Source organism: Mustela lutreola, chromosome 14 (genome assembly GCF_030435805.1).
Source record: "Mustela lutreola isolate mMusLut2 chromosome 14, mMusLut2.pri, whole genome shotgun sequence".
Taxonomy (NCBI): Eukaryota; Metazoa; Chordata; class Mammalia; order Carnivora; family Mustelidae; genus Mustela; species Mustela lutreola.
Genome location: NC_081303.1, coordinates 22697078 through 22724058, shown reverse-complemented (window position 1 = coordinate 22724058; position 26981 = coordinate 22697078). Strand labels below are relative to the sequence as shown.

Sequence of the window (26981 nt, the reverse complement as noted above, 5' to 3'; positions counted from 1 at the left end):
TGCTGCTCTCCCTGCTTGTGTGCTCTCTCTCTCTCTCTCCAACAAACAAATAAATAAAATCTTTTTTAAAAGATGGAATATATATGCATATTTTATTTTATTTTATTTTAATTATCATTTAAGAGAGGCAAGTGGAGGAAGTGGCAGAGGGAGGGAGAATCAACAAGGGGCTTGATCTCACCAAAATGAAATAAAAACCTGCACCCAAATCAAAAGTCAGACGTTCAACCGACTAAGCCACCCAGGCACCCCAGAAATTATTTTAAAAATTCTCTCTTTAGGGCACCTAGGTGGCTCAGTGGGTTAAAGCCTCTGCCCTCACCTCAGGTCATGATCTCAGAGTCCTGGGATTGAGCCCCATATCGGGCTCTCTGCTTGGTGGGGAGACTGCTTCCCTCTCTCTCTCTCTGCCTGCCTCTCTGCCTACTTGTGATCTCTGTCAAATAAATAAATAAAATCTTAAAAAAAAAAATTCTCTCTTTAGGAGGCCCAAAGAAAGCAATATCCGAGACGAAAGGTAGAATCACACATATTTGTGTATCCTGTTCATTCATCCAAAATCCTCTGAGATCTAACTACTAGGCCAGACTCAAGGCTAAGCACCAATTTTCTAAAAAGTGAGTAAGACACAGGTTTTACAAATGCTTCATTAAGATGTCCAGGTGACAAAGTGTTAAACAGAAGTCCAAACCGATGTCAGAGAAGTATAGGAGTGAACTGTGCCCAAGGGTATCAGAAAAGACAACGGAAGTGCCATTCCACGATGGAATGCCATTCCATTCCATCTCTTTCTTCCAAGCTGAAAAAAGAAGGATCCAGCAATTTGCTCAACACATTCGCCATGGACATTTCCTGTCTCCCAAGATGAAAAAGTGAAAATTATCCCAGTGCCAGACTATCCCCAAAGAATATTCTTTAGCTCACACAAAGATTATATTTAAGAAATAAATGTCTTCTGATTTTGGTATCTGAAATAATTTTAACCATAGTAGGTAATAGTTATTGAGTGTGTACCACGGTTCAGGCATGAGAGTACTTCACATTAGTCAACTCCTTGAATTCTCCTAACATTGCTATGATGAAAAAAGAAGACAGAGAACTAGGGACTAGGGAGTAGTTGTGTTTTGCCTCTGGAGACCACGTTCGTTCATAAATATACTCTGCCTCCTCCCTAGAGATGTGATCACTGCGATACCCAAGAATGTCTACTAGAGAGTGATAATTAATACATTTTCAGTCATTTCTACATTGTTCTTACTGCTGATGAAGATTCTTAAAAAACTGAATAGACAATGTTTCTGGACATTCACACCCAACACCCTGCCTCTCAGGCAAATGTTTACAATTTGGAAGGTTGAGTTCTAAACTCCTTTTGCAGGGGATCAGTAACACTATGTGTTGAGAGTCATGTCCCTTAAAGAGGCTAAATCTTCTTGGTGTTCCTAGAGGTGAGGGGATCGACGCTACTGCTTGGGAGAGAAGACTGGAGGAAAGAGGAAGACCTTTCCTAGACCTACTCAATCAGAATATGCACTTTGACCAAGAACCCCTGGAGATTCATATGGACATTAATGTTTGAAAAGTACTACTTGGGGAGATGAGGTTAGCCTTGAAACTGCAAATGGCATAGCTACTTAAAAATTAGGAACTTGGTCTAGATCTTGCTATGAATTTACCTGCAATAAAACATTACTTACCCACAGACAGAGACATTATGAAAAATAAAAGCTTGAGGTTCTTAAGAAAAATGAGTACCTTGAGTTATTAAGCAATACAATCTTATAAAAATTGGCTTCAGTACAAACAGTTCATAATTCTGTCAAATGTATGTATTTTTTCTTAAAGTTTAAATGTTGGAATTAAGCTTTGTGTTCTCCTGAATACTTAAGGAAAGAAAATCCATCTACTATCCCACAACTGTCCTTGAAGATCCTAATGTTGATGATGATTATTCTGTAAAGTCAAAGAGTTCAGTGTCCATTAAGACCAGCCAAGAATCCTTAACATATGTACTTAATTCGGATTATTAAAAATATCTAACACTGGTGGGGCACCTGGGTGGCTCAGTCGGTTGAGCATCTGACTCCTGATTTTGGCTCAGGTCATGATCTCAGAGTGGTGAGATGAGCCCTGCATCGGGCTCTGTGCTCAGGATGGAGTCTGCTTCAGAGGATTCTCCCTCCTCCTCCCTCTGCCCACCACCACCCTGCTGGCTTTCTCTCTCTCTCTCTCAAATAAATAAATAAATTTTTAAAAAGCACATAAACAAAAACACTATGTTATCCATTTTCTGATTTCATCTTAGGGAATGAAATTCTAGTTCTGAATTCTGAGACTAGCCTCCATTATCATATGTGATCTGCGTTTTCGCCAACACTTTTTAAAAGGAGCAGAAACTCAGTGAGGTAGTTAAAACATTTTTTTTTTCTAGCTATTTCATTCTGTTTTAAAATCGGGTTTGTGGCCAGGGTTATGTGTTTTTTGTTTCACATACGTGCAAAGTAAACTATCACCAACTGAAATTTTATGGTCACTGTAGTCATTCTGCAAATAGGTAACTTCTGCTAGAAGAGGAAAGGAACAAAATAATACAAAGTTTAATACAAATCCATCCAACACCTGCGCCTGGTGCAATGTTAACATGCCCCTGGCTACATGTCAGATCTAACTGCAACTTCCTCTACCTTTAAAAGGGAGAGTTATGTTAATACTGCCAAATTAATGCAAAGTACTTGTTTTAGAAATAAGACTATGGTGAGTCAGGCACAAAAATAACTTCAAACTACCTCTTCATGGGACAGGAGCATAAGAAGGCAAGGAAGGGCTGTCCCTGGGATACTGGTCTGAATGAAATAGTTGGGTACACGCTGAAATTAGCAACCAGGACCAGGAAGGGGTTGTCCTTTACTTGGCTGGCCTGGGGCCCTCCGGTAAAAACAAAGACATGAGTCAAATGTTACGATTCAAATGTCAGCTCTGACCCCTCAAAAGACAGTTCATGAAGTGCTGCTAATTTTATTATGATGTTTTAGCAATTTAATACAGTATTTTTAAGTGGAGGTAATTAGAATAGGATGATTTATCAAGGGACAAAATTAAGATATAATCTTAATATTATCTCAAAAAAGGAAAAAGGTGGGTAAGGTATTTTACTGGCAATCAACCACTTGATATGTGTGGTACCCTTGAGAAGGCCCCCACATACACAGATGAAACCAAAAAAACCCAATAGCAAGCTGTCATTCTTCTTTACCAACATGTAAAACTTTATGGAAACTTGCCTTCCTAAATAAATGCAGACACATTGTATCAATAGCAGAAAAGAGTGTGGGTTTCTGTTTTCGTGGTCTTCACAGACTTTAGGACAATTCCTACAGCTTAATCCTTGTCCATACTAAAGGAACTTCTATATACAAGATCCCAAATTCAGTTTACTTGGTAATTTGTATAAGTGACAGTTAATGCCAATACCTTGTCTCACTGTAATATACTACAACTTCTCAAAAATAAAGTGCTTGGCACTGTATATCATCCTTTTACTTTTTCATGCTACCCTTCTCCATGAATTCATTTCTCTGAGACTTTTTCTTTCTTCTTATCTCCTCCTGACTTTCTATAAACTCACTAAGGTGACATAAAAGGCTGGCAACAACTCCCTTCTCCACTCCAAAAAAAAATTATGTAATAACTCAGTGAAATAAAGTCAAATGTATCTGTTCCGCGTTTCATGAGATGAATTAACATCTCATTTTAATTTGTAAGTCTTATTATCAATGTCACTCATCTATGTTTAAAAGGACACTTCCTGTACCACTGTCTCCTCTGCCTTAATTCTACAAACCACAGGCCAAGTGCCTGTACTGATGGGGGGAGCTGCTAGGAAAACAGATCCATACCAGTTGAAGGCAATTCAGAGAGCAGAGAGTTTTAACTGCTGTTGGGCTCATCTTAAAACACAGCAAAACCCACTGTCTGCTCGACAGAGTCCTACACTATAGGAATCCTCCACTGTGTACGTTGCTGCTTTGTATAAGAACCTAACTATATATTTTTTAAAGTCAAATTAGGTCATTAACTTGCATGTGTGGCGAGCTCCTGACACAGGCTTCAGTGAATTAAGAACAGCTTTTCTAATAGTCAACCTCTTGAATTATAAAGCCTATGCCTTTTCCCCAGGTCATGAGGGATATATCAGTTTTTAAATATGGCTTTTGATGTGACTTCTCTTTCTTCTGGTGAATTCTCATTAAAATAATGAAAATGCAGGGGGTACCTGGTTGGCTCAGTGGGTTAAGCCTCTGCCTTGGGCTCAAGTCATGATGTCAGGGTCCTTGGATCAAGCCCTGCATTGGACTCTCTGCTCAGCAGGGAGCCTGCTTCCCCCCTCTCTCTCTGCCTGCCTCTCTGCCTACTTGTGATCTCTCTCTGTGTGTCAAATAAATAAAATCTTTAAAAAAAAATTAAAATAAAATAATGAAAGTGCAAAAAATTATAAAAAACAAAATAGGAATCAACTCAGAACACTGACAAAAGAGTGATTGGGTTGGACTGAAGTAGGAGATAAAATTTAGAATATAAACCACTGGTCCAGATTAAAGTTGAAGAAACTGTCCTTGTTCCCTCACCTCTCATGAAAACCTCTCTCAGCCAAAGATTCTATGTCCTGTTTCCCATTTTACTTCTTTTACCCACTCCCCAGACGTTCTTTTTCATTCATCAAAGGCTTGAGCACCAATCTTCCATTTTTTTTCTTAGTATTTAACCCTTCTTCATTAGCCCATTTTCGGCATGATTTTAGCAAGTTCATTTTTATTCTTATATTCACTATTATTTTTATTCTTATAGTATTATTTGTATTCTTAAAAAGCATATTCCGCACTTGCTCCCAACCTATTTAACATAAAATGGCCAGAATAAACATTTTTTTTTAATCAAATGAAGATCCAGTGGTGTGACTTGTGAGTCAAATATCATCAAATTTTTCTCCATCGCATTTCTGATGAAATTACAATCTTGGACTTTGTTCTATTAGTTCTTGTCCCCTTTCCCTTTGCTCTCTGTTCTCTGTCAACACTGGACTCATTCTGGGTCCTCACAAGCTCTCTGTTCTTCTCTCACTTTTGAACATGCTGTTTGCTCTGCCTGGGACTTCTCACTCTCACCACCAAGATTCCCTTCCTCTGAGTACCTGTAGGGCAGACGTCCCGGTTTCCCAGATCCATTAATTGCAACCTCCCTTCTTTCTCCAAAACCCCTTCTGAGGGGTTAACTGCCCATTCCCACATTTTAACAATAATTTAAAACTTTGCCAGATTCATCATCATCATCCTTATCTTTCCTTGGATCTCCTTCCCCCTTGATAGCTGCCCCCCCCTCCCCAGCCATTTGAGTAGGGAGATTAACCAGGAAAACTGCTTTCCAAAGCCAGGAGAAGGACACTGCCAGAGAGCTCATTCAACATGATCCTCCTCAGGCTGTGTGGCTCAGGTCACTTCCAGCTATGCTACCAACAGTTTCTATGGCTATTTCCACACATAATAAACACACTCAAAGGCGTAAGAACTAGAGAAACTGCATTTTTTTTTTAATCCTGTAGGTACCCTGCCTCAGAGGCAGCTTGTGTGAAGTCTTGAGTCTTCCAAAATAAATAGCATTTATTTCCAAAATAAATAGCATTTAGTTCCAAAAATCCATTTGTCCTGAGACAGTTGTTTCGTCGGACTCCAAGTACTCTCAATTAATGTAAAGTAAAATGTAAAAATGTTAAAAAAAAAAAATGTGAAATACGATTCGCACAGAGACAAGAGCACCAGAGAACTTAGCAAAATGTTATCATTTAAAGATCTAGACAAAGATAACCACATTTGAAAGAGGGACAGCCCCCCTGCCCCTGCTTATCAGAGAGCTAGTGCAACTAAAGAGTGAACCACAATTACTCATTTTAAGCAGAAAAGCAAATAAGGACACTTACGCATGTCACCGAAGGCCCCCTTGGTCACTTTGGTGGCCCGTAACACCACCACCGTGAATTTGTGGGAATACTGGTGCTCCACCTGGAAATAAATAGTAGTAAATTAAAAACAAGCTTCAAACATAGAATCCAAGCAAACTGTCCTCACTGTTTCCTCAAGACTAGTTAAAAAGATTCAGGTTGAAGGGAAGTAACATTCATACCAGAAACATCCTTTGATCCCAGGGCTGTTACTTATTTGAGTCTCTCCTCTCTCCCACCACGGGATTATTGAGAAGTTTAGATCATGCTTCACTACAATTTGACTACTGGAAGTTTTCCTGTCAGGTTTACCAAGCTTGAGGGAAAATGTAAATGAGGACCACAGGCCTTCTAGGAAGACAATCAGGCTTTGTACCGGAATGACAAGGAAGCCTGGGCTTAGAGAGGCAAAGTCTGAGCAAGATGTTTGCATTGTTTGTTTTTATTGTTACTGTTCAGTGAAAGTTTTTTTTTTTTTTTTTTTTTGGCAAGACATTTCTACAGCAGTATTCAAAATCCTTTGGACCTAAGGCCATAACCAGAGAACTACTGATATTAATTTTAATGCATTTGTTATAAACTATATGCAGCAATGTTAAAAGTTTTTCTGGAAGACTTTAGTAAATACTTCACCTCACTAGAAAGTAGCCAACAATGCTATCAACTCAAGCCGAATAAGGAAGCAGGAACTCACAAAGTTCTCTGAGCAACTGAAAATTGCGAAGTCCTTATCTAAAGCTGAAGCCTGTCTAATCTTAGAAGAGGCCCACATTTATTAGCCATTCCTATCTTTCCTAACTTTAGCAGACTTGTTTCACTGATTAAGAAGTCCATAATTGATTTTAAAAAGCTAAGATACTGGCAATACTTATAAAGGAGTAATGACAGTCTAAAATCAAGGAAGCTGGGAAAAAAAATTCTAAAAACATAGATTCATATGCACCAGCAGTAGTGAGATAGACGATCAACAGTTAGCACTCCACAGTTTCTGAAGGTATCACTCTATCATTAGAATAATTTATGTTCAGATTTATAACACAGCATCAGGAAGTGGTGAAGACTTTAATGACAAGCATACTTTGTTTAAAAAGACAGAGAAGCCTGTGAAATGTTTTAAGATAACTCTTATTTGAGTTTATTATTGAAGAGAAATACCTTCTATGTCTAGAGGTGTTCTGAGTAGCTAGTTTTACTCCATATAAGTAAAACTATCAATTATAAATGAAACGAATGCTCACAAAAAAGCATGTTGCCTGGAAGTGGCCAAGCTAGGCTCTCCTCTCACTGAGTATAAGAATGAATCTCGTGGACCAGAGAGAGTGAGTCACCTGATGGATGTGTGTTACGTGAAGATACAGAAAAAGCTCTCAAGAGTGAGAAGGGTCCCCACAGGGTTGCCACTGAGGGCCCTTAGGGTTGGTCTTTTATAGAAAGCTAACCAGGGACCTTAAATCCATTTAACATCTCTAATGGTATCACCATTGAGCAAGGACTAGTCATAATACCTTCAATGGCCTACTTTCCACCTAGGGTCTCGTTAAGCTTTGCTGGTCACAGGTGATTATCATAAGAAAGACACCCACCCCACACTCCTAGGGCAGGGTGGTCTGGTTTGTTCCCCACACCTCCATATTCTTGTAATTTCTGTAAGCTTGATCACATAGCACCCCCATCTATCTCTCCCTACCTAGACCCACCTGTCCTATACTCAGCTTTATACAACCAAAAATCACACACACATTGTCCCCACCAAAAAAAAAAAAAAAAAAAAAAAAAAAAAAAATCCGCTATCATGGTTGGAGACTTCAACACCCCTCTATCAGAAACAGATAGACCTGAGATGCCTAGGTGGTTCAGTCAGTTAAGTGTCTGCCTCCGGCTCAGGTCATAATCCCAGAGTCCTGGGATCGAGTCCCACATCAGGCTCCTTGCTCAGTGGGGAACCTGCTTCTCCCTCTGCCTGCCACTTTCTCCTGCTTATGCTCTCTCTCTCTCTGATAAATAAATAAAGTCTTAGAAATAAATAAATAAACAAATCTATCAGGCATACAATTAGTAAGAATACAGCTGAACTCAATGGCACCATTAGTCAACTAGATAAAATTGACGTCTATGGACTACTTTGTTCAAGAGCAGAATGCACATTCTTCTTCTTTTTTTTTTTTAATTTGTTTTCAGCATAGCAGAATTCATTGTTTTTGCACCAGAATGCATGTCCTTCTTAAGATCACATAGAACAATCATACATGTCCTCTCTGACCACAAAAGAATTAAACCAGAAACCAAATAGGATGATGGCTGAAAAAATCACAAGTACTTGGAGATTAAATAACACACATGTCAATGAAGGAGGCTCAAGAGAAACTTTTAAATATCTAGAACTAAATGAAAATGAAACTACAGCTTAGCAAAATTAGGGGGAATGCAGTGAAAGTAATGCTTACAAGGAAATTAAATAATATGTATATTGACATACATATTATTTCATACATACATATATTTCATGTATTATTTCATGACATGCATATATGAAAAGAAGAAAGATCTAAAATCAATCATCTAAGAGTCTACCAGAAAAAGCAAAGCAAGTTAAATCCAAAGCAAGCAGAAGAAAAATGGTAAAGAGTACAGCAGGAATGAGTAAAACTGAAAATGGAAAATCAATAGAGAAAATAGATGACACTAAAAATTGTTTCTTTGAAAAGGGGCAACAAAATCGATAAGCCTCTAGCTAGGCTAAACAAGAAAAAAAGATAGCACAAGTTACAAATATAAATAAATGAGGGACGTTCCCTCTAGATTCTGTTCACATCAAAAGAATAATAAAGGAATACTATGAACAACTCTAGGCCCCCAATTTAATAATCTAGATGAAATGGACCAATTCCTTAAAAGACATAATCTGCCAAAACTGACATAAGTAGAAACAGACAATCTGAATAAAGAAACTGAATCAATACTTAATCTTCCAAAACAGAAAGCACTAGGCCTGGATGGATTCCTTGATAAATTCTACCAAACACTTAAGGAAGAAATTACACCAATACTGTCCAGTCTCTTCCAGAAGAGAGAAGCAGAAGAAACAGTACCTAGCTCATTTTATGAAGCCAGCATTACCCTGATAACAAAAAGCAGAGAGAGACCTTATAATGAAAAAAATAAAAATAAAGAACACTATAGACCAATATCTAACATAAGCATAGATGAAGAAATTCTCAACAAATTATAGCAAATAGAATCCAATAATATATAAAAGGAATTAAAATTACAGCCAAGTAGGATTTACCCTAGGTATGCCAGCCTTATATAACCTCTCAGAATCTCACTCCATCTTGGGGGTTGTGAGTTCAAACCCCACTTTGGGTGTAGAGAGTAGCTAAAATAAAATCTTAAGAAAAAATAGCTCTACATTATAAAAAAAAATAACACATATAGAGAGATGATAATGTTATAAGGATTCATTGAGTATGAACCATATGTTACACATTCTTCTAGATGCAAATTCTCATTTAATTTTTGCAACAATCTATAAAATAGGTATGATTTATATGTGATTAAAGTGAGATTCTGAGAGCTTAAATAATTTCCCAGTGTCTCATAGATAGTAAAAGTTAAATATGAATTAGAATCTATTCTTGCTGCATTCAAAGTCTTCGCTCTCTGTACGTTCCTTTAGTTACACAGAGAATAATACCAACTACCAATACCTTAATAGTGAAAAAGGCTGTTTCCATTTATTCAAGTGGTATAGTTATTATCTGGTCTATTATATCGCTTATTGACCTGAAGTTCCTCTGTTAACTGAGTTATTTCCTGTATCATTCAGCTCTGGTTTTTGGTTTTTTTTTTTTTTTTTAAGATTTTATTTATTTGCCAGAGAGAGAGAGAGTACACACAAGCAGGCAGAGACGCAGGCAGAGGCAGCGAGAGAAGCAGGTTCCCTGCTGAGCAAGGCACCCGATGCGGGACTCAATCCCAGGACCCTGGGATCATGACCTGAGCTGAAGGCAGTGGCTTAACCAACAGAGCCACCCAGGTGTCTCATTCAGCTCTGTTTTAATCTGCTTTTATTTCCCTTAGCCTCAACTCTGTCTTGATTATAAAGAATGAAATACTTGCATACTCTTCACAGGAAATAAGGGGCAAATCAACTACTTACTTAGTTTTTATAAGTTTACTTTGGAACCATTGTCAATCTTCAGATTACCTGTAAATTATTTTCAGAACATGCTCATTTCTTTCTTAGAGCTATAAAGATTATAGCACCTATAAAGTAAGTATAAATTCTTGGAGAAAAATGTTTAGTGTCCATCAGTAACTATCCAAATATCTTTTGATAATTCTTTTGTTTTGTGGGGTCAGTATCACATGTAAACTTCAAACTAGGATGGACTAGGCTAACTTCCGACTTGGATGGGAGACTTTTGGTTATATCTCCAGGTGGTACCAGAAGAAATGACATTACTGAATCCACAGCCAGTGTTCTCTGGAGGAAACTAATGACTCAGCACAATCCCTGTTGGTAGCTGGCAAAAAGAGATGCCATATTTCAATTGAGATGTCAAATATAAGCTCAATATACTGACTCAGCCACAGGTTTAAGCTTTGCCTACAAGTATTGGATTACCTTACTTTTTTCACCCCTAATCTTTTCCACAGTAAAAATCACAAGCTTTTTTTTTTTTTTTCCTGCAATTACAATTTCCCAGTCATTAGGAAAATAGTTACTGTATTAAATTAATTCTGAAAAATTACATTACCATCTGTAACTGAAATGACTGGGCATTGGAAAAAAGACTAGTCAGCTTGTACAGAATCAATCTGATGATTGTTCTAATCTGCTGAAAGTTCTGCTGCTACAGGGAAGAACCAAAAAAAAAAAAAAAAAAAACAAATCTGATGTGAGAGAAGGTAGATTCTACATGCAAATATCTTTCTTTCTCTATTTAACAGCCATTGCCTAATTTTAATTCAAACTAAAACCATAGGCTGTTCGTGTGATAAAGACTGGTCTCACTACTGAACCCAGAGATTGCGATCATCACAATCAGCAATAGGCAATTTCAAACAGATCTCAGAAAATGTTTTAAAAGAATTTCTTCACTGATGTCATCTAGGATTTAGGAGAGTTTTTTAGATAAGATAACTTTTTAGTTTCACTTCCTGGTGTGGAGTTTCATTCTAATACTTTGAGAGGCACAGGCACTGTTTTATTATTCTCTCACATTTTTTATGAGCAGCCAGATTATCTATTTATAATCTATAATGCTACCTAAACTTGATTTAAGAATTCCCAGTCATAAACGTAGTGATCCAAAGGGGCACGTGCACCCCAATGTTTATAGCAACAATGTCCACAATAACCAAACTATGGAAAAAGCCTAGCTGTCCATTGACAGATGAATGGATAAAGAAGATGTGGCACATATCTACAATGGAATATTATGCAGCCATAAAAAACCCCAAAATCTTGCCATTTGTAATGACATGGAGGGAACTAGAAGGTATTATGCTAAGCGAAATAAGGCAATCAGAAAAGGACAATTATCATATGATCTCACTGATATGAGAAATTTGAGAAACAAGACAAAGGATCATAGGGGAAGGGAGGGAAAAATGAAACAAGATGAAACTAGACAGGGAGATAAACCATAAGAGACTCTTAATCTCAGGAAACAAACTGAGGGTTGCTAGAGGGGAGTGGGTAGGAAGGATGGGGTGGCTGGGTGACAGACACTGGGGAGACTATGTGCTATTAATTGTGTAAGACTGATGATTCATAGACCTGTACCCCAAAACAAATAATACACTATATGTTAATTAAAAAAAAAAGAATTCTTAGTCATGGAATGCCATATACATAAATTATCTTAATGTCCCAAACACCTAATTTGTCAACAGAATTTGTTAGCTCTAGCAGAGCTAGATTTTTCTTCATTAAAAGAAAATCATAATCAGAAATCTGACTTGAGTTTCTTCTCTCTCATGAACAAGAAGTTTTCCCCACTTATTCAACAAATATATATCTAATACAGTAATCATATATATCATAATAAATATGTACATATCTTTAAAATTAAATATAGAGTTCATTTTCAGTGAAGTTAAAAGATTTTAAGTCCTATTTTAATTAGGATTCTGAGATTGCCGAAAAGCAGTACAAAAAAGAAATTTGATGGTGCCAGCCTGAATCTAAAGTACTCATTTAATGACATACTCACCATAAATTTATAGTAACTATAACTTCATCAAGATACCTAAAATTCAAGTCACCCAAATTTTTAGCATTTAAATTTTAACTGAGATGTAGATTCTAACCCAATGGTAATTGAGTAGCCATAGTACCACACACACAAAAATTTTTTCTGAACATCAGCTTTTTCTCTACTCAATATCCTTGAAGAAATCTATACTCTCCTTGGAGTAACTATGGCTCAGTTAAGGACCATGACGTAGAGATGTACTTCATTCTCCTGGAAGTCCTCATCAGAACATATAAAGCACCAGGCAGACCTGAACATTTTCCCCACGCATTCTTAAAGATGCTTTTGATGGCAGAAATATTTATTTAGGGACATCTGGGTGGCTCAGTCCTTAAGCGTCTGCCTTCTGCTCAGGTCATGATCCCTGGTCCCTGTGATAGAGTCCCACATCGGGCTCCCTCCTCAGGGGGAACCCCGCTTCTCCCTCTCCCTTTGCTCCTCCCCCTGTTCATGTTTCCTCTCTAGCTGTCTCTCTATGTCAAATAAGTAGATAAAATCTTTTTTTTTTTTTTTAATTTATTTAGGGCACTTAGGTGGCTCAGTTGGTTAAGCGACCGCCTTTGGCTCAGATCATTATTCTGGAGTTACAGGACCGAGTCCCTCACCGGGCTCCCAGGTATATGGGAAGTCTGCTTCTCCCTCTGTTCTCCCTTCTCATGTTCTCTCCCTCTTTCTCTCTCTCGATCTCACAAATAAATAAATAAAATCTTTGTGAAAAATTTATTTAGGTTAGAATTACTGACCTATGTCATGTTTGCCATGTTTGTTCAAATCTAAGAGTATCTTCACAATGATGATTTTCAGATGTGTATTTTTTTTTATAAATACATATTTATATATTTTATTTTACTTATTTATTTGACAGACAGAGATCACAAGTAGGCAGAGAGGCAGGCAGAGGTGGGGGGAGCAGGTTCCTTGGAGCCCGATGCAGGGCTCGATCCCAAGATGCTGGGATCATGACCTGAGCCGAAGGCAGAGGCTTTTACCCACTGAGCCACCCAGGTGCCCCCTCAGAAGTGTATGTTAAGTCTAGTAGATCCAACAGACTTGAAAATATAGACATATTTACAGATGTCCTTTCGGGTAATTTACCCTTATTTTAAGGGACTTCTTCAAAACCTTCTCTTGGTCTCAATTCATCTTTGCTATTAAGAAGTAAGTGAAAGCTTCATAACTAAAAGACATGGACATAAGTCAGAAGGATACTTATAACAGATTGCCTGATATTTCAACTCAGTTTTTCTACCTTGGTTTCCACATCTGTAAAATGGTAATTGTATCACCAGTGACATGGGATTTGTCAAGGGTCCCCTGAAACCAACCCAGACTCCAACATTAGAATTTCACACAGATCAATATTGAATGTCAGCTAAGTCTGGGGGATAATTTTACCATCTGTGGAAATCTTTCAAGATGAGACTTTTTAAAATCAGTCTTCTGGGGATTATCTAGAGGCATTACTGATCTAGAGTAAACACAATGGGGGAACTCCACCTGTAGTAATGGTAGGTTAAACAACTGTAAGACACTTCCCACATATACTTCTCACAGAAAATAACTATAAACTGAATAAGGTTTTACAAAATAAGTAAAGATTTTTGAAAGACTAACTGTGACTGACCCCAGGGTGCTCAGATTAAACACTACTCCTGGGTGTATATGTGAGGGCCTTTCCAAATGAGATTATCATCTGAGTCAGGGACTCAGGAAAGTAGGTTGCCTTCCCCAGTGTAGGCTGGCATCACCCAATCTGTTGAGGGCCTGAATAGAACAAAAGGAAGAATTTGCCTCTTTTCTTCCAGTCTTATTGCTTGAGCTGAAACCCCTCATGTCATTTCTCCTGACCTTAGATTGCTATTTATACCATTAGCTCCCTGGGTTCCTAAGCCACCAGAAGTGGACTGAATCATACCTCGTCTTCTGTGGCTCTCCATCCTGCAGAGGGCAGAATGTATGACTTCACAGCCTCCATAACCACATGAGACAATTCTTCAAAGTAAGTCTCTGTGTCTAGATCTAACTGCTATGGTCTGAGTGTTTGTGTCTTCCCCCCTCCCCCCTCCACCAAATTTATATGTTGGAATCCTAACCCCTCAAAGATTATGAAATGAGACCTTTGGGAAGTGTAAGGAACCCCCACGAATGGATTCGTGCCTTTATAGAAGAGAATCTAGACAGGGTCCTTGCCTCTTCTACCTCGTGAGGACAGAATGGCTACAAACCAGGGAACAGGCCTTTGCCATAGGCAACCATGGTGTTGCATTTACCTTGGACTTTCCAGCCTCCGGAATGCTGAGCTATAAATTTCTGGTTATTTATAAGCTAAATTAAGACTCTATCTATCTATGTGCCTACCTCTCTATTGCCTATTGATTCTGTTTCTCTGGAGAACACAGACTAACAGAGTAACCAAGAACTAACAGGATAGAAAGGCCTTAACTACCAGGAAAGAGATCGAAAATCAAAGAGTTCACCAAAAACTAGAGTGGTAAGCAGCGTTTGTGCTGGTTAAGAGAGGAGGAGGCTGAGAATGAGCAGCCTTGAGAATGTGAGCCGTCTAAGGGTTAGTACTCTCATAAACCATCCCTGTTTTAAGTTAAAAATTTCACAGACTGAACCCTAAGGAATGACTGGTATCTGGGAAAGATTAGAAGATCACTAACCACCCTCTTTTTCACTTTTCTAGAATAACAGCAACAACAAATGTGCTATTTGCCATAAAACTCCTTGTCAGTTTTCCACAGCGCTCGGCTTTGCCAGGTGGCGTTTTGCCACCTTGATATTTTTTTATTTCTCTTCTTCTTTTTTTTTTTTTTTTAATTTCTAGTAGCAGCGTCTCACCTTATGATGTCCCTTGGCTAGAAGTACCTTTCCTGACTGTGTCTAGAGAATACTTTTATACATACAGCAATTTATTATTTATAAAAGCCTTGGAAAGCAGACACAGTAGGTACCATTCATGCCCTGTTTTTCCACACGAAGCAGCTAAAACTCAGTTTCAGTGCTCAGGAGCACGTAAGTGAAGACGGGAACTACCACTAGAAAACTAGCTCTTCGATTCCTTACCCTGTGTTGCCCCATCCCCCCCACCCCCTGCCACCATGTTACCATAATAATCTAGAATAATAGCTTTCTACTTTCCTGGCAAATTTCCAGTCACTCCCCAATAACGGTTTTCAAAGATCCTGTGTTTTAGCAGGCAGTCACGCTGGCTTACCTATGCGGTTGACTGAGCCTAATGTGAAGACAACCTTGGGTTCTATGGATGTGAGACAGGGGCCCTCCCCTGCTAACAGGCAGTGAGAAGAGGTGTGGATTCTTTTTTACTCCAGGAAAGTGACTCATTTTCAGAGTAAAATGATGGAAATTTTTATAAATAATTTATTCTTGACCTATCCTTGTAAAATTGGTCCAAAAGAATTTCAGTAGATTCTGGAGACACAAACATCCTTCAGGTTAGAAAGTACCTCATGAGGACTCTAAACATGGACGCCGAATTATGCCATATGCATATTGCTCCATTTTCTACCAGGTCTTACAAGCCAGCCCTGTGGAAAGCAAGAGAACTTGCTGGCTGTGAACTGCTGTATCAGCCCACGGGATTCCCCAACATGTCACTGCATCACCGGTGTGGGGAAAATAAGGCCAATCTTCTGTGCCTTGAGGCAGCCAAAACGGTGTTGGCCCGTCTGGCACCACTCATTACAAGTTAGCTGACTTAGCCTTCCCCATCTTTCCTTTTTACTAAAATTGCGCTGTGTTGAGTATGCTCACTTATATATTTTGAAAAGTATCTTTCTGTGAAAACTAGAGCAGGGAATTTTGTCACTAAAATAATTTACATAAAGTCTCTGTAGTGCAGTTGGTTAGCACATTTGGCTGTTAAAATAATTTACATAGACGTACACATGCAGTCTTTTCCACACATACACAGAAAGAGCAAGAAGAACAAAACTATAAAGCTCGCAGGAATCCTCACTTTAAAAAGTGCTATAAATCGGAATATGAATAAATGTCCCACTCTGATGCTGGGGAACGGTAATGAAAACCATGATACAGATATGTGGTTTGCGGGCTTCATCATATTGAGACGCCACATAGGTAATCACTATGTCCTTCATATTTAGCTGTAGTTAAAATTTGCAAGGAAAGGTGACAGGAATGAGTTTTAAAATATCCAGAGTGAAGTTTGATTTTTAAATATACTCTGCCATGTTAAGAGAAGAAACTAAAAGGCCAGCTCACAAGGTCATCTGAAGGAGACAGGTGGGGACTACACAGCGGTCAGTAAGAAGGCCTGCTCAGATTTAAGTAGGAGAGGGAAGTGCATTTGAAATAATCATGTTCTTTGAAATGTATTACACTCCAACCACCCTGAACTTCTTTCATTTCCTTATAGGAACTTTCTCATCTCCAGAATACCTCATATTTACTTTTCTCTAATCCAGAAAGTAATTTTCTCCTTCTTCCCTTCCCTTGTGCTAAACCTTCAAGTCCAGGCTTACAAGTCAGTCCCTGTAGGAATGTCAGGATTCCTATCATTCATTATTCATGTTGTATATTCCCAAAGTAATCCTCATTGTCTCTTATCAGAGCCCTTTCTGAACATTATAATTAGTATGTAAATAAATGGTTTTGCTGCTAGGCATAAGCTCAGCTCAGGGACTTAGTCTGAATCACTTTTGCATCCCCAATGCTTATTGAAAACTCACTGGGAGTGGTACACAATGGTCATTCAATAAATAACAATAAGTGCTCAGAAAAAAAATAAATAAATGAAATAGATTTAGAGGTAATGAATTGAAAGTCCAAATGCTAATATTCAGAATTATTGTTGGTTTCTTTGTCTTAAGCCCAGGGTTATAGATCTTAACTTTATCTTCCTTCTCCCTTTTCAGTTGCCAGGGCCAAATTTCAGGTTAAAGTTTAAGAATGAACACTTTGATTCAATTCTCTGAGAGTTATAGGAATTACTGGTGGGATGAAAAAGAACTAATCTGTACATAATATATAGAAACTTTGTTAATATGAAAAATAATTATTTCATTGCTTAAGCTATTCTACAATTTCATTGTAGAAAACCATAATTGTGGAAAGTAGGATACTGTTTCTGAAAACAAAGATATCTCATTTTAAACCTTGATTTTTTAAGGTTTTTAAAAATTATTTGAGAGAGAGGGAGAGCACAAGTATGAGCAAGGGGGAAGGGCAAAAGGAGAAGCAGACTAGCAGGGCTCGATCCCAGCACCCTGGGATCATGACCTGATCTGAAGGCAGACACTTAACCAACCGAGCCGCCCGAAAGCCCCTGATTATATGCTTTTCCCAAAACCATACTTTAAATATAAGGAAAAATACAAATTGAACATAAAAGGATGCATACACTAAAGAAACTGGAAGAGGTCAAATTAATAAAAGACAAGGTAAAATTTAGAGCAAAGAGATAAAAAAGGACTTACAATGATAAAGCATCAGAGAAATATATATATCCAGAAGTTATATGCATTAATAACATATCTTCAAAATTCATAAAGCAAAAGTTGCAAATGGAAACGTGTTCTTATATATGGAACAGTTGCCAAAATAGATAATAAGCAAGACTGTAATTATATATAAACATCTTACAAAAAACAAAAATCATGCAAGAGTATGTTCTCTGAACACAGTGGAACTAAATTAGAAATGAAGTTCAAAGACAAAAGCTTGAAAATTAATATACACATGTCTCAGTACCCCATGAGTCAAAGCTCAATTCAGGGACTGAGTTAGGAAAAAGTTAGAACATATTTTTCATTAAGCAATTATGAAAATGTGACATTCCCAAACCTATGTGCTATACCTAAAGTAGATGGTGTATAATTAATAAAGCTCAAAAGATAAACATTTAAAAATTTATAAAGAAGTAAAATTGGCATTATTCATAGATACCAGGAATGTGTAAGTCAAAAATCCAAAAGAGCCTACAAACTATCAGAATTAATAAAGAAATTCAGTAAGTTTACTAGATCAACAAAAATCAGTTGTATCTTGATATAAATACAAAAACTAACTGGAAAATAAAATTTGTAAATAATGACACTAAAACATCAACTATCAAGAAATACATCTAAAAAAAGATATTTAGTAATCCCTCTTTCACCACAGGGGATACATTCCAAGCAACCTTGGACCTGCCACTATGGGTTCCTGAAACCATGGATAGTACAAACTCCCCGTATACTGTTTTTTCCTGTACATACATACCTATGATGAAGTTTAATTTATAGGTTTGACAGAGAAAGTGATTAACAACAATAACTAATAATAAAAGAGAACTAAAATAATATGCTGTAATAAAAGTTATGTGATTGTGGTCTCTCTCTCAAAATATCTTGTATTATACTCACTTTCCTCCTTGTGATGATATGAGACGATAAAATGCCTAGGTGACGAGATGAAGTGAAAGTGACGTAGCGTTAGGTTACTACTGACCTTCTGATAGTATGTCAGAAGAAGGATCATCTGCTTCTGTATAAAGTCTGACCACAGATCACTGAAACCACAGGTAAGGGGGGAATCCTATAAAACATTTATTACTGAAATCTACATCACACTCCTGAGAGAATTAAAGATAATCTAAGTAATATTAGTTTTGGATTAGATTCATGGGTTATTAATGGGTGAAAAGATTCAATATCATAATCATAGCATCTCTCCCTTCACTGGTCTATAAAATCATTAAGGGTCAATAAAAATTTCAGCAGTTTTGGGTCTATGTGTGTGTAGCAAAGCGACAAACAGGTTGCAAAACTTACAGGGAAATGCAGAGGGACTGAAAATAGCCAAGACAATCTTGAAGAAGAAAAAGCTGGAAGGTTTTACATTACCATATATGATATATTTCAAAGCTACAGAAATTAAGATGGGACACCTAGGTGGCTCAGTCAGTTAAGTGTCTGCCTTTGGCTCAGGTCGTGATCGCAGGGTCCAGGGGTCGAGTCCTACATCGGGCTCCTTGCTCAGAGGGGAGCCTGCTTCATCCTTCTGCCTGCCCCTCCCTCTGCTTGGGCTCTCACTCTCCCCCGACAAATAAATAAATAAATAAAATCATTTTAAAAAGAGAGAGAGAAATTAAGATAGATATTTGTACAACTGGTATTATTTAACAAAGTCTAACAGACCAATAGAACAGCACAGAGATCAAGCCACACACAGATGGGGCTTCATTTACAGTAGAGGGGCCTCTGCCATTCAGTGAGGAGATGGCGGTTACCAGGGCATGAGAGTTTGTAGTATACTCAGGTAATACTATAGGGCAATGTAAAAGTGTGGAATTCTGCTGCTTTACAACAACATGCATGAATCGCACAGATGTAATGTGGAATGCAGATATCTATAAGAAGGTCAAAAGCAGGCAACACTTATCTACGGTCATAGAAGTCAAATGTTGGTTACCTTTGTGGAGTTTATTGACTGGAAAAAACATGAGCAACTCTTCTGTGTTACTTTTAATGCTGTGTGTTTTTATTTGGATGATGATGAGAGGAATACATAGGTTAATATCCATCAAGTTAAACAATTAAGATTTATGCACTTTATATACGGTGTTTGTTGATTAGAAAAACAAACACTCAAGAATCCAACAGGAAGAGCAGCTTGCAAAGAAAACTGAGAAGGAACCAATTGCAAGAAAATCTGAAATAGAACCACAGAAAAATCGGGAAGAGTTTTTTTTGTTTAAGACTTTATTTATTTATTTGAGAGAGAGAGCATGAGTAGGGATGGGAGGGAGAAGGAGAATTAGGCACCCTGCTGATCAAGGAGCCTGTTGTCGGAACTTGATCCCAGGACTGTTGTCGGAACTTGATCCCAGGACTCTGGGATCATGACCTGAGCCAAAGGCAGATGCTTAATCCACTGAGCCACCTAGGCACCCCATTAAGAAGATTTTTAAGAAAAGAATGACCAGTGGGGGTGGTTGAGGGCAGGGTAGGGTGTTCGGGGATGAGGCTATTGAAGAGTCCACTGAATTCAGCACCAAAAGAGGCCCTTGATGAGGCTTTTTGTGAAGTGGGAAAGCTGAGTCTAGTTTTTAATGATTCGAGCTATGAACAGAGGGGAAGAAGGCACTAGAAAACACTTGTAATACGTTAATCCTTGTTCTCCAGGCAGGAAAAGACAGAGGATGGTAGCTAGAGAAGGATGTAAGGTAAGAGAACAAGTGCTTCATTCAAAGTAACAATAAGGCTCTGGATTATTCCTTAATGTTCCATAAAAGCTATTTCTAGTCCATATAAACCTAACCGGATCTCAAGTGTTGAATTTAGCAAAGAGATCCCTAGGGTATTTTTTGGATCAGAAGAGAGGGTGTATGCTTCCAACTGAGTCTGGAAGAATACATACTAAAATTTGAAATTACTCTTTACTAAACTAAGCACCTATAGAAGAACTGGTTTAAGCACACAGAAGGGAAAGTTACAGAATGCTTTACCCTGCCAATGCATACCCAAATAATAGCCTTCAATTCAAGAATTCTTTTGTCTCCTCTCCACCAATGCCTGTGAAGGGTAGAACTTACCCAGACTGGTAACTGCTAAGTGGTTAACTACATTTCTTACTGTTCTGTGAAAGTTCTGTACTGTTACACATGTTTTGGTACTTTTTTTCCCCTTCCAAGTACCTCTGTTGTGGATTTGTCCTTTAGAGTTGTACTTTATTAGCCAATGCCAGCAAAGCTCATGCACAGATGTATATAGCCTCCCTCCCAGCAAGGATATATAAACAGTAAATGACTTACTATGATGTGCTGATACGGATCTATAAATGACATTTTGATTTCAATTACAGGAAATCTCTTCACACTTCAAAGGTCTTCTCGGCACTCTAGCTTCTTTAAAACCTACAAAATAAACAATCACTATTGTTAAGCTTCCTCTTGGATGCACTTCCAAGATTTAAATCATGATGAACATGAACCTTCGGAAGTCAGAGTCCACCCAAGGAGACCAGAGAGATTAAGTTTCCAATTGTTTATAGGTGTAGTGTATACATATAACTTAGGGAAAGGGTAAACATAGTTTGATAGTACTGTTTAATTTCCACATTTATTTGTTCAAATTTATTCTGTTGATAATTATTAGGAAACCCCAGAATTTTTTTTTTTTTTTTTGCATTTGCCAAGTATCTTATGAGAAGGTCACTGAACTTACGAAAAATTAAGATTATGCTGTACTGTTTATAATTAAACAGCCATACGCCATTGTTCATTTTCTCAACTGGGCTAGTGTTACACAAATCCGTGATAAGAAAGGAACATTTTTACCTTAGCTATTTGTTAAAACCTTTAAAGATACATTCATGTTAAATTTCAACTTTGGTGTGGATATTAAAAACAAAAAAAGTTTATTCATTCTAAAATACCAGCTGAATTTAGAACCAGTTAAATAAAAATAAATTAAAAATAGGAAAAAATACTTTCTATATTTTGCTTTACTCTAATAATGACTCCATGTTATTTAAAATCAAATAAAAAAATCAAATCCTCCATCATAGATTTTTTTTTTCCCTTGAGACTATAAAACAACATATACTTCTAGGTCAGTATTCTATATGTCACATCTAATTTGGAACTTCTCAAATACCTTTATTACTTATATAAATAATTTTTCTTTGAATTTTTTTACACAAATGGGATCTCATGAAATATCCTTGAATTACTAAACCCATTTCCTTCATAATTTTTTCAGCAAAAAGAACAGTATGTATGTATGTATGTATGTATTTTTAAAGACTTTATTTTTTTAGAGGAGTTTTAAGTTCATAGCAAAATTGAGAAGTACAGAGATTTCCCCCACATATTCTCTGCCCCACACATGCATTTCTGCCTCTCCCTGACCCCCATCCCCTACCACAATGGGACATTTATTAGACCTGATAAACCTACATCAACACATCATCATCACCCAGAGACCATAGTTTACCTCAGGGTTCACTCTTCATTTTCTATGTTCTATGGGTTTTGACAAATGTATAATGAACTGTGCTCTTTATCCCCTTTATCAGGGTATAATAAGACTACTTTCACACCTTAAAAATTCTCTTTGTTTTTGCCTATTCATCCCTCCCTGTCTCCCAACCACTGGCAACGACCTATCTTTCTACTATCTCCATAGTTCTTCCTTTTCCAGAATGTTACATCATTGGAAATCATATAGTATGTACCATTTTCAGAATGGCTTCTTTCACTCAGTAAGCTGCATTTAGGAAGTTTTTTTCCGTGTCTTTTTATGGCTTGAAAACTCCTTTCTTTTTAGACCTACATAATTTTACATGGTCTGGATGCACCATAGTTCATTTATCCATTCACCTACTGAAGGATGTCCTGGATGCTCCCAGATTTTAGCAACCATGAATAAAGCTGCTATAAACATCTATGTACAGCTTTGTGTGTGGACTTACAATTTCATTTCCTTTGGGTAAAGATCAAGGGTCATGGATGCCGGATCACACAGTAAAAATAGGTATAGTATGATAAGAAACCACCAAACTATCTTCCAAAGTATCTGTACCATTTTGCATTCCCACTATCAAGATTTAATACTTCTGTGGCTCACATATTCACCCACACTGGATATTGGCAGTGTTCTAGGTTTTGGCCATTCTAATAGGAGTACAGTGTTACCTCACTGATTTCATTTGCATTTCCCTGATAATGACATATGATGCAAGCGTCTCTTCATGTTTGTTTGTCACCTGTATATCCTCTTTGGTGAAGTATCTATTAAGGCCTTTTGTCCATTTTTAAAAATCAGGTTGTTGTTTTCTTTTTTTTTTAATTCTTAAGCTTTAGGAGTTCTTTGTATATCTGGGATAACGGTCCTTTATTGGATGTGTCTTTTGCAAATATTTTCTGCCAGCCTGGCTTCATTATTTTGTAATATGAAAAATATGAACCAATATTGTAGGAAAGATAAAAATCACTCACAGTCCCCTATTTAAAAATTATATAAAATGAAATTCTCCCTTCTTCTTTGTTCTGGTTCATCAAGTCATTATTTTTACTGGAGAAAAAAATTTTTTTAATTTATTTATATATTTGTTGGGAGGAGAGAGAGCACAAGCAGGGAGAGCAGCAGGCAGAGGAAGAAGCAGGCTCCCCGGCGGAGCAAGGAGCCCGATGTGGGACTTGACCCCAGGACCCTGGGATCATGACCCAAGCCGAAGACAGATGCTTAACTGACTGAGCCACCCAGGTGTCCCAAGAAAAAAAATTTTTAAATAAGACATTTGTTTATTGTAGTCACTTGGTAAGTTCCTAAAGTTGATTTCTATCTTCTCATAGTACATTTTCATCAAGATGAAACAATCTACATTTCCTTTATATAATTAGCCCTTAGAAATGAAGCAATTTCTTTAAAAAAATTTTTCTTTTTTAAATTTACTTATTTGAGATAGAGTGAGAGAGAAAGAGAGAGAGCATGAGCAGGGCAGAAGGAGAGGGAGAAGCAGGCTCCTTGCAGAGCAGGGAGCCCCATGAGGGACTCAATCCCAAGACCCTGGGATCATGACTTGAGCTAAGGCAGACACTTATACAACTAAACCACCCAGGTGTCCCAGTGAAGCAATTTCTTAAGATAATTCTTCTTTCAAGTACATGACAGGCCATGTGAAGCCCCTGGGGCCAAGAGCACAAGCCTTTATGTTGCTGCAGCAATGGTAATCCCTGAGAAGCACATGTTCCCTTTCTAGAAACTGAAAAGTCCATATGGTTGTACAGCAATGCCAGGGTACTATTATTGGGGATTCCATGCCTGAGGGAAAATCAGATTATTTTCTTTATTGAAGTAGCATAATTTGGTAAAAAAAACAAAAACAAACAAAAAACGAACAAACAAACAAAAAAAAACATTGGATAAAGGATCAGAAAGACCTTGATTTAAACTCCAGTTTCACATTTTAAGATTCCGTGTATTCCACCGTAAGTGGAACAGTACTACCTTCAGTGTTGTAGTGAGGACTGATGAACTGATTATAGTGAAAGGTGCCAGCCCCATAGGAAATACGAGCCATATGTAAATGCATGCAAGCTTCCGTTTCTAAAAACATTATTTTAAGTTTCATTTCAATTCCAATTAGTTAACATGTAGTGTCATGTTAGTTTCAGGTTTACAGTACAGTGATTCAACAATTCCATACATCGTCTCATCCTCCTCAGGACAAGCACCCTCCTTAAACCCCATCACCTATTTCGCCCTCCCCCTTCTTGGTCATCTGGATGTCTTCTTTGGAGAAATGCCTGTTAATGTCTTCCAAACAAATAATTTGGATTATTTGTTTTTCGGGTGTTGATTTTCAGAAGTTCGTTTTTGTTAGAGAAAGAGGGAGAGGGAAGAGCAGCAAGAGCAGGGGAGGGGGAGGGAGCAAAGGGACAGGGAGAGAATCTTAAGCAGGCTCCATGCCCAGAGCAGAGCCCAAAGTGGGGCTCCATCTTCTAACACTGAGATTATGACTTTAGCCAAAATCAAGAGTCAGATGCTTCAATGAGTGAGCCTCCCAGGCACCTTGAGAAGTTCTTTTTTTATTGTGGATACTAACTGAGCTTTATATCTTTTCCCATTCTGTGCCTTTTAACTTATGGGTTGTTTGCTCAGCTGTGCAGAAGCTTTTTATTTTGATGTAGTCCCAACAGTTTATTTTTGCTTTGGTTTCCCTTGTCTCAGGAGACATATCTAGAAAGAAGTTGTTATAGCTGAGATCAAAGAGATTACTTCTTGTGTTCTTCTCTCTAGGATTTTTATGGATTATGGTTTTTATGGTTTTAGGTCTCCCATTAATCCATCTTGAATTTATTTCTGTGTATGGTGTAAGAAGGTGGTCCAGTTCCATTCTTTTGTATGTTGCTGTCCAGTTTTCCCAACACCATTTGTTCAAAAGACTATCCTTTTCCCATGGGATATTCTTTCCTGTTTTGTCAAGGATTAATTGACCATACAGTTATGGGTTTTCTATTCTGTTCTATTGGTCTGTGTGTCTGTTCTTCTGCCAGTACCATACTGTTTTGGTCACTACAGCTTTGTACTATAGCTTGAAGTTTAGAATTGTGATGCCTTCAGCTCTTTTCTTTTTCAAGGTTGCTTTAACTATTCAGGGACTTTGTAGTTCCACATACATTTTAGAATTGTTTGTTCTATTGGTATTTTGATAAGGATTGCATCAAATGTGTAGATTGCTTTGGGAAGTATACACATTTTAAGAATAATTGTTCTAATTGATGAACACTGAATACCTTTATATTTCTTTTTTTTTTTTTTAAGATTTTATTTATTTGTCAGAGAGAGAGAGGGAGAGAGAGCAAGCACAGGCAGACAGAATGGCAGTCAGAGGCAGAGGGAGAAGCAGGCTCCCTGACGAGCAAGGAGCCCGATATGGGACTCGATTCCAGGACGCTGGGATCATGACCCGAGCCGAAGGCAGCTGCTTAACCAACTGAGCCACCCAGGCATCCCATACCTTTATATTTCTTTGCATTGTTTTCAATTTCTTTCATCAGTGTTTTACAGTTTTTAGAGTACAGGTCTTTCAACTCTTTGGATAGGTTTATTCCTAGCTATCTTATGGGTTTTGGTGCAATTGGAGATGGGACTGATTTCAAATCAGTCCCAAGAAATCAAGAGATTTCTCTTTCTGCTGCTTCATTTTTGGTGTATAAAAATGCAAGAGATTTCTACACATTGATTTTGTATCCTGCGACTTTACTGAATTCATTTATCAGTTCTAACAGTTTTTTGGTGAGTCTTTGGGTTTTCTATATAAAGCATCATGCCATCTGCAAATAGTGAAGTTTGACTTCTTCCTTGCTAATCTGGATGCATTTCTTTTTATAGTCTGGTTGATGTGGCTAGGACTTCCAGTGCTATGTTGAATAAAAGTGGTGAGAGCAGACATCTCCATGTTGTTCCTGACCTTAGGGGAAAAGCTCTTAAAAAAAAAAGCTCAGTTTTTCCCCATTAAAGATGATGGCAGCTGTGGGTTTTTTGTATATGCTGAACTATGCTCCCTCTAAACTTACTTTGTTGAGGGTTTTTATCATGAATAGATGTTGTACTTTGTCAAGTACATATCTTTGTCTATTGAAATGATCATACAGTTCTTATCCTTTCTCTTATTAACATGATCAATCACTGACTGATTTGAGAATATTGAACCACCTTGCCACCCAGGAATGAATCTCACTTGATGTGTTAAGTAATGATTTTTTTAATGTATTGTTGGATTCGGTTAGTATTTTGTTGAGGATTTTTGCATTTATGCTCATCAGGGTTATTGCCATGGATTTAAAAAGTGGTAGCTATCGGTTTGGGTATCAGGATAATATTAGCCTTGTAGAAGCATTCTGAAAATTTTCATTCCTCTTTTATTTTCTGGAATAGTTTGAGGACAGCAGGTATTAATTCTTCTTTAAAAGTTTGGTAAAACCTCACACCAGTCAGAATGGCTAAAATTAACAAGTCAGGAAATGACAGATGCTGGCAAGAATGTGGAGAAAGGGGAACCCTCCTACATTGTTGGTGGGAATGAAGCTGGTGCAACCACTCTAGAAAACAGCATGGAGGTTCCTCAAAAAGTTGAAAATAGAGCTTCCCTATGAGCCAGCAATTGCACTACTGGGTGTTTACCCTAAAGATACAAACATAGTGATCCAAAGGGGCATGTGCACCCGAATGTTTATAGCAATGTTCACAATA

At 37.7% G+C, this 26981-nt stretch overlaps 1 protein-coding gene across 5 annotated transcripts in view; it reads right to left on the bottom strand.

The window, feature by feature from the left end:
• The window catches only part of PLA2G4A (phospholipase A2 group IVA), a 169921-nt gene that overhangs the window by 114491 nt on the left and 28449 nt on the right, over positions 1–26981 (bottom strand). For 4 of the 5 annotated variants that reach the window (XM_059145058.1, XM_059145060.1, XM_059145061.1 and 1 more), the window contains 2 exons: positions 21035–21136; positions 5972–6053 (listed from right to left, as the gene is read on the bottom strand). In XM_059145058.1, coding sequence (XP_059001041.1) covers positions 5972–6053; positions 21035–21067 — 115 coding nt within the window. In that variant the 5' untranslated portion in view covers positions 21068–21136. Of the gene's footprint in view, positions 1–5971; positions 6054–18644; positions 18791–21034; positions 21137–26981 lie in introns of all 5 variants that reach the window. The other variant, XM_059145062.1, reaches the window with a different exon arrangement.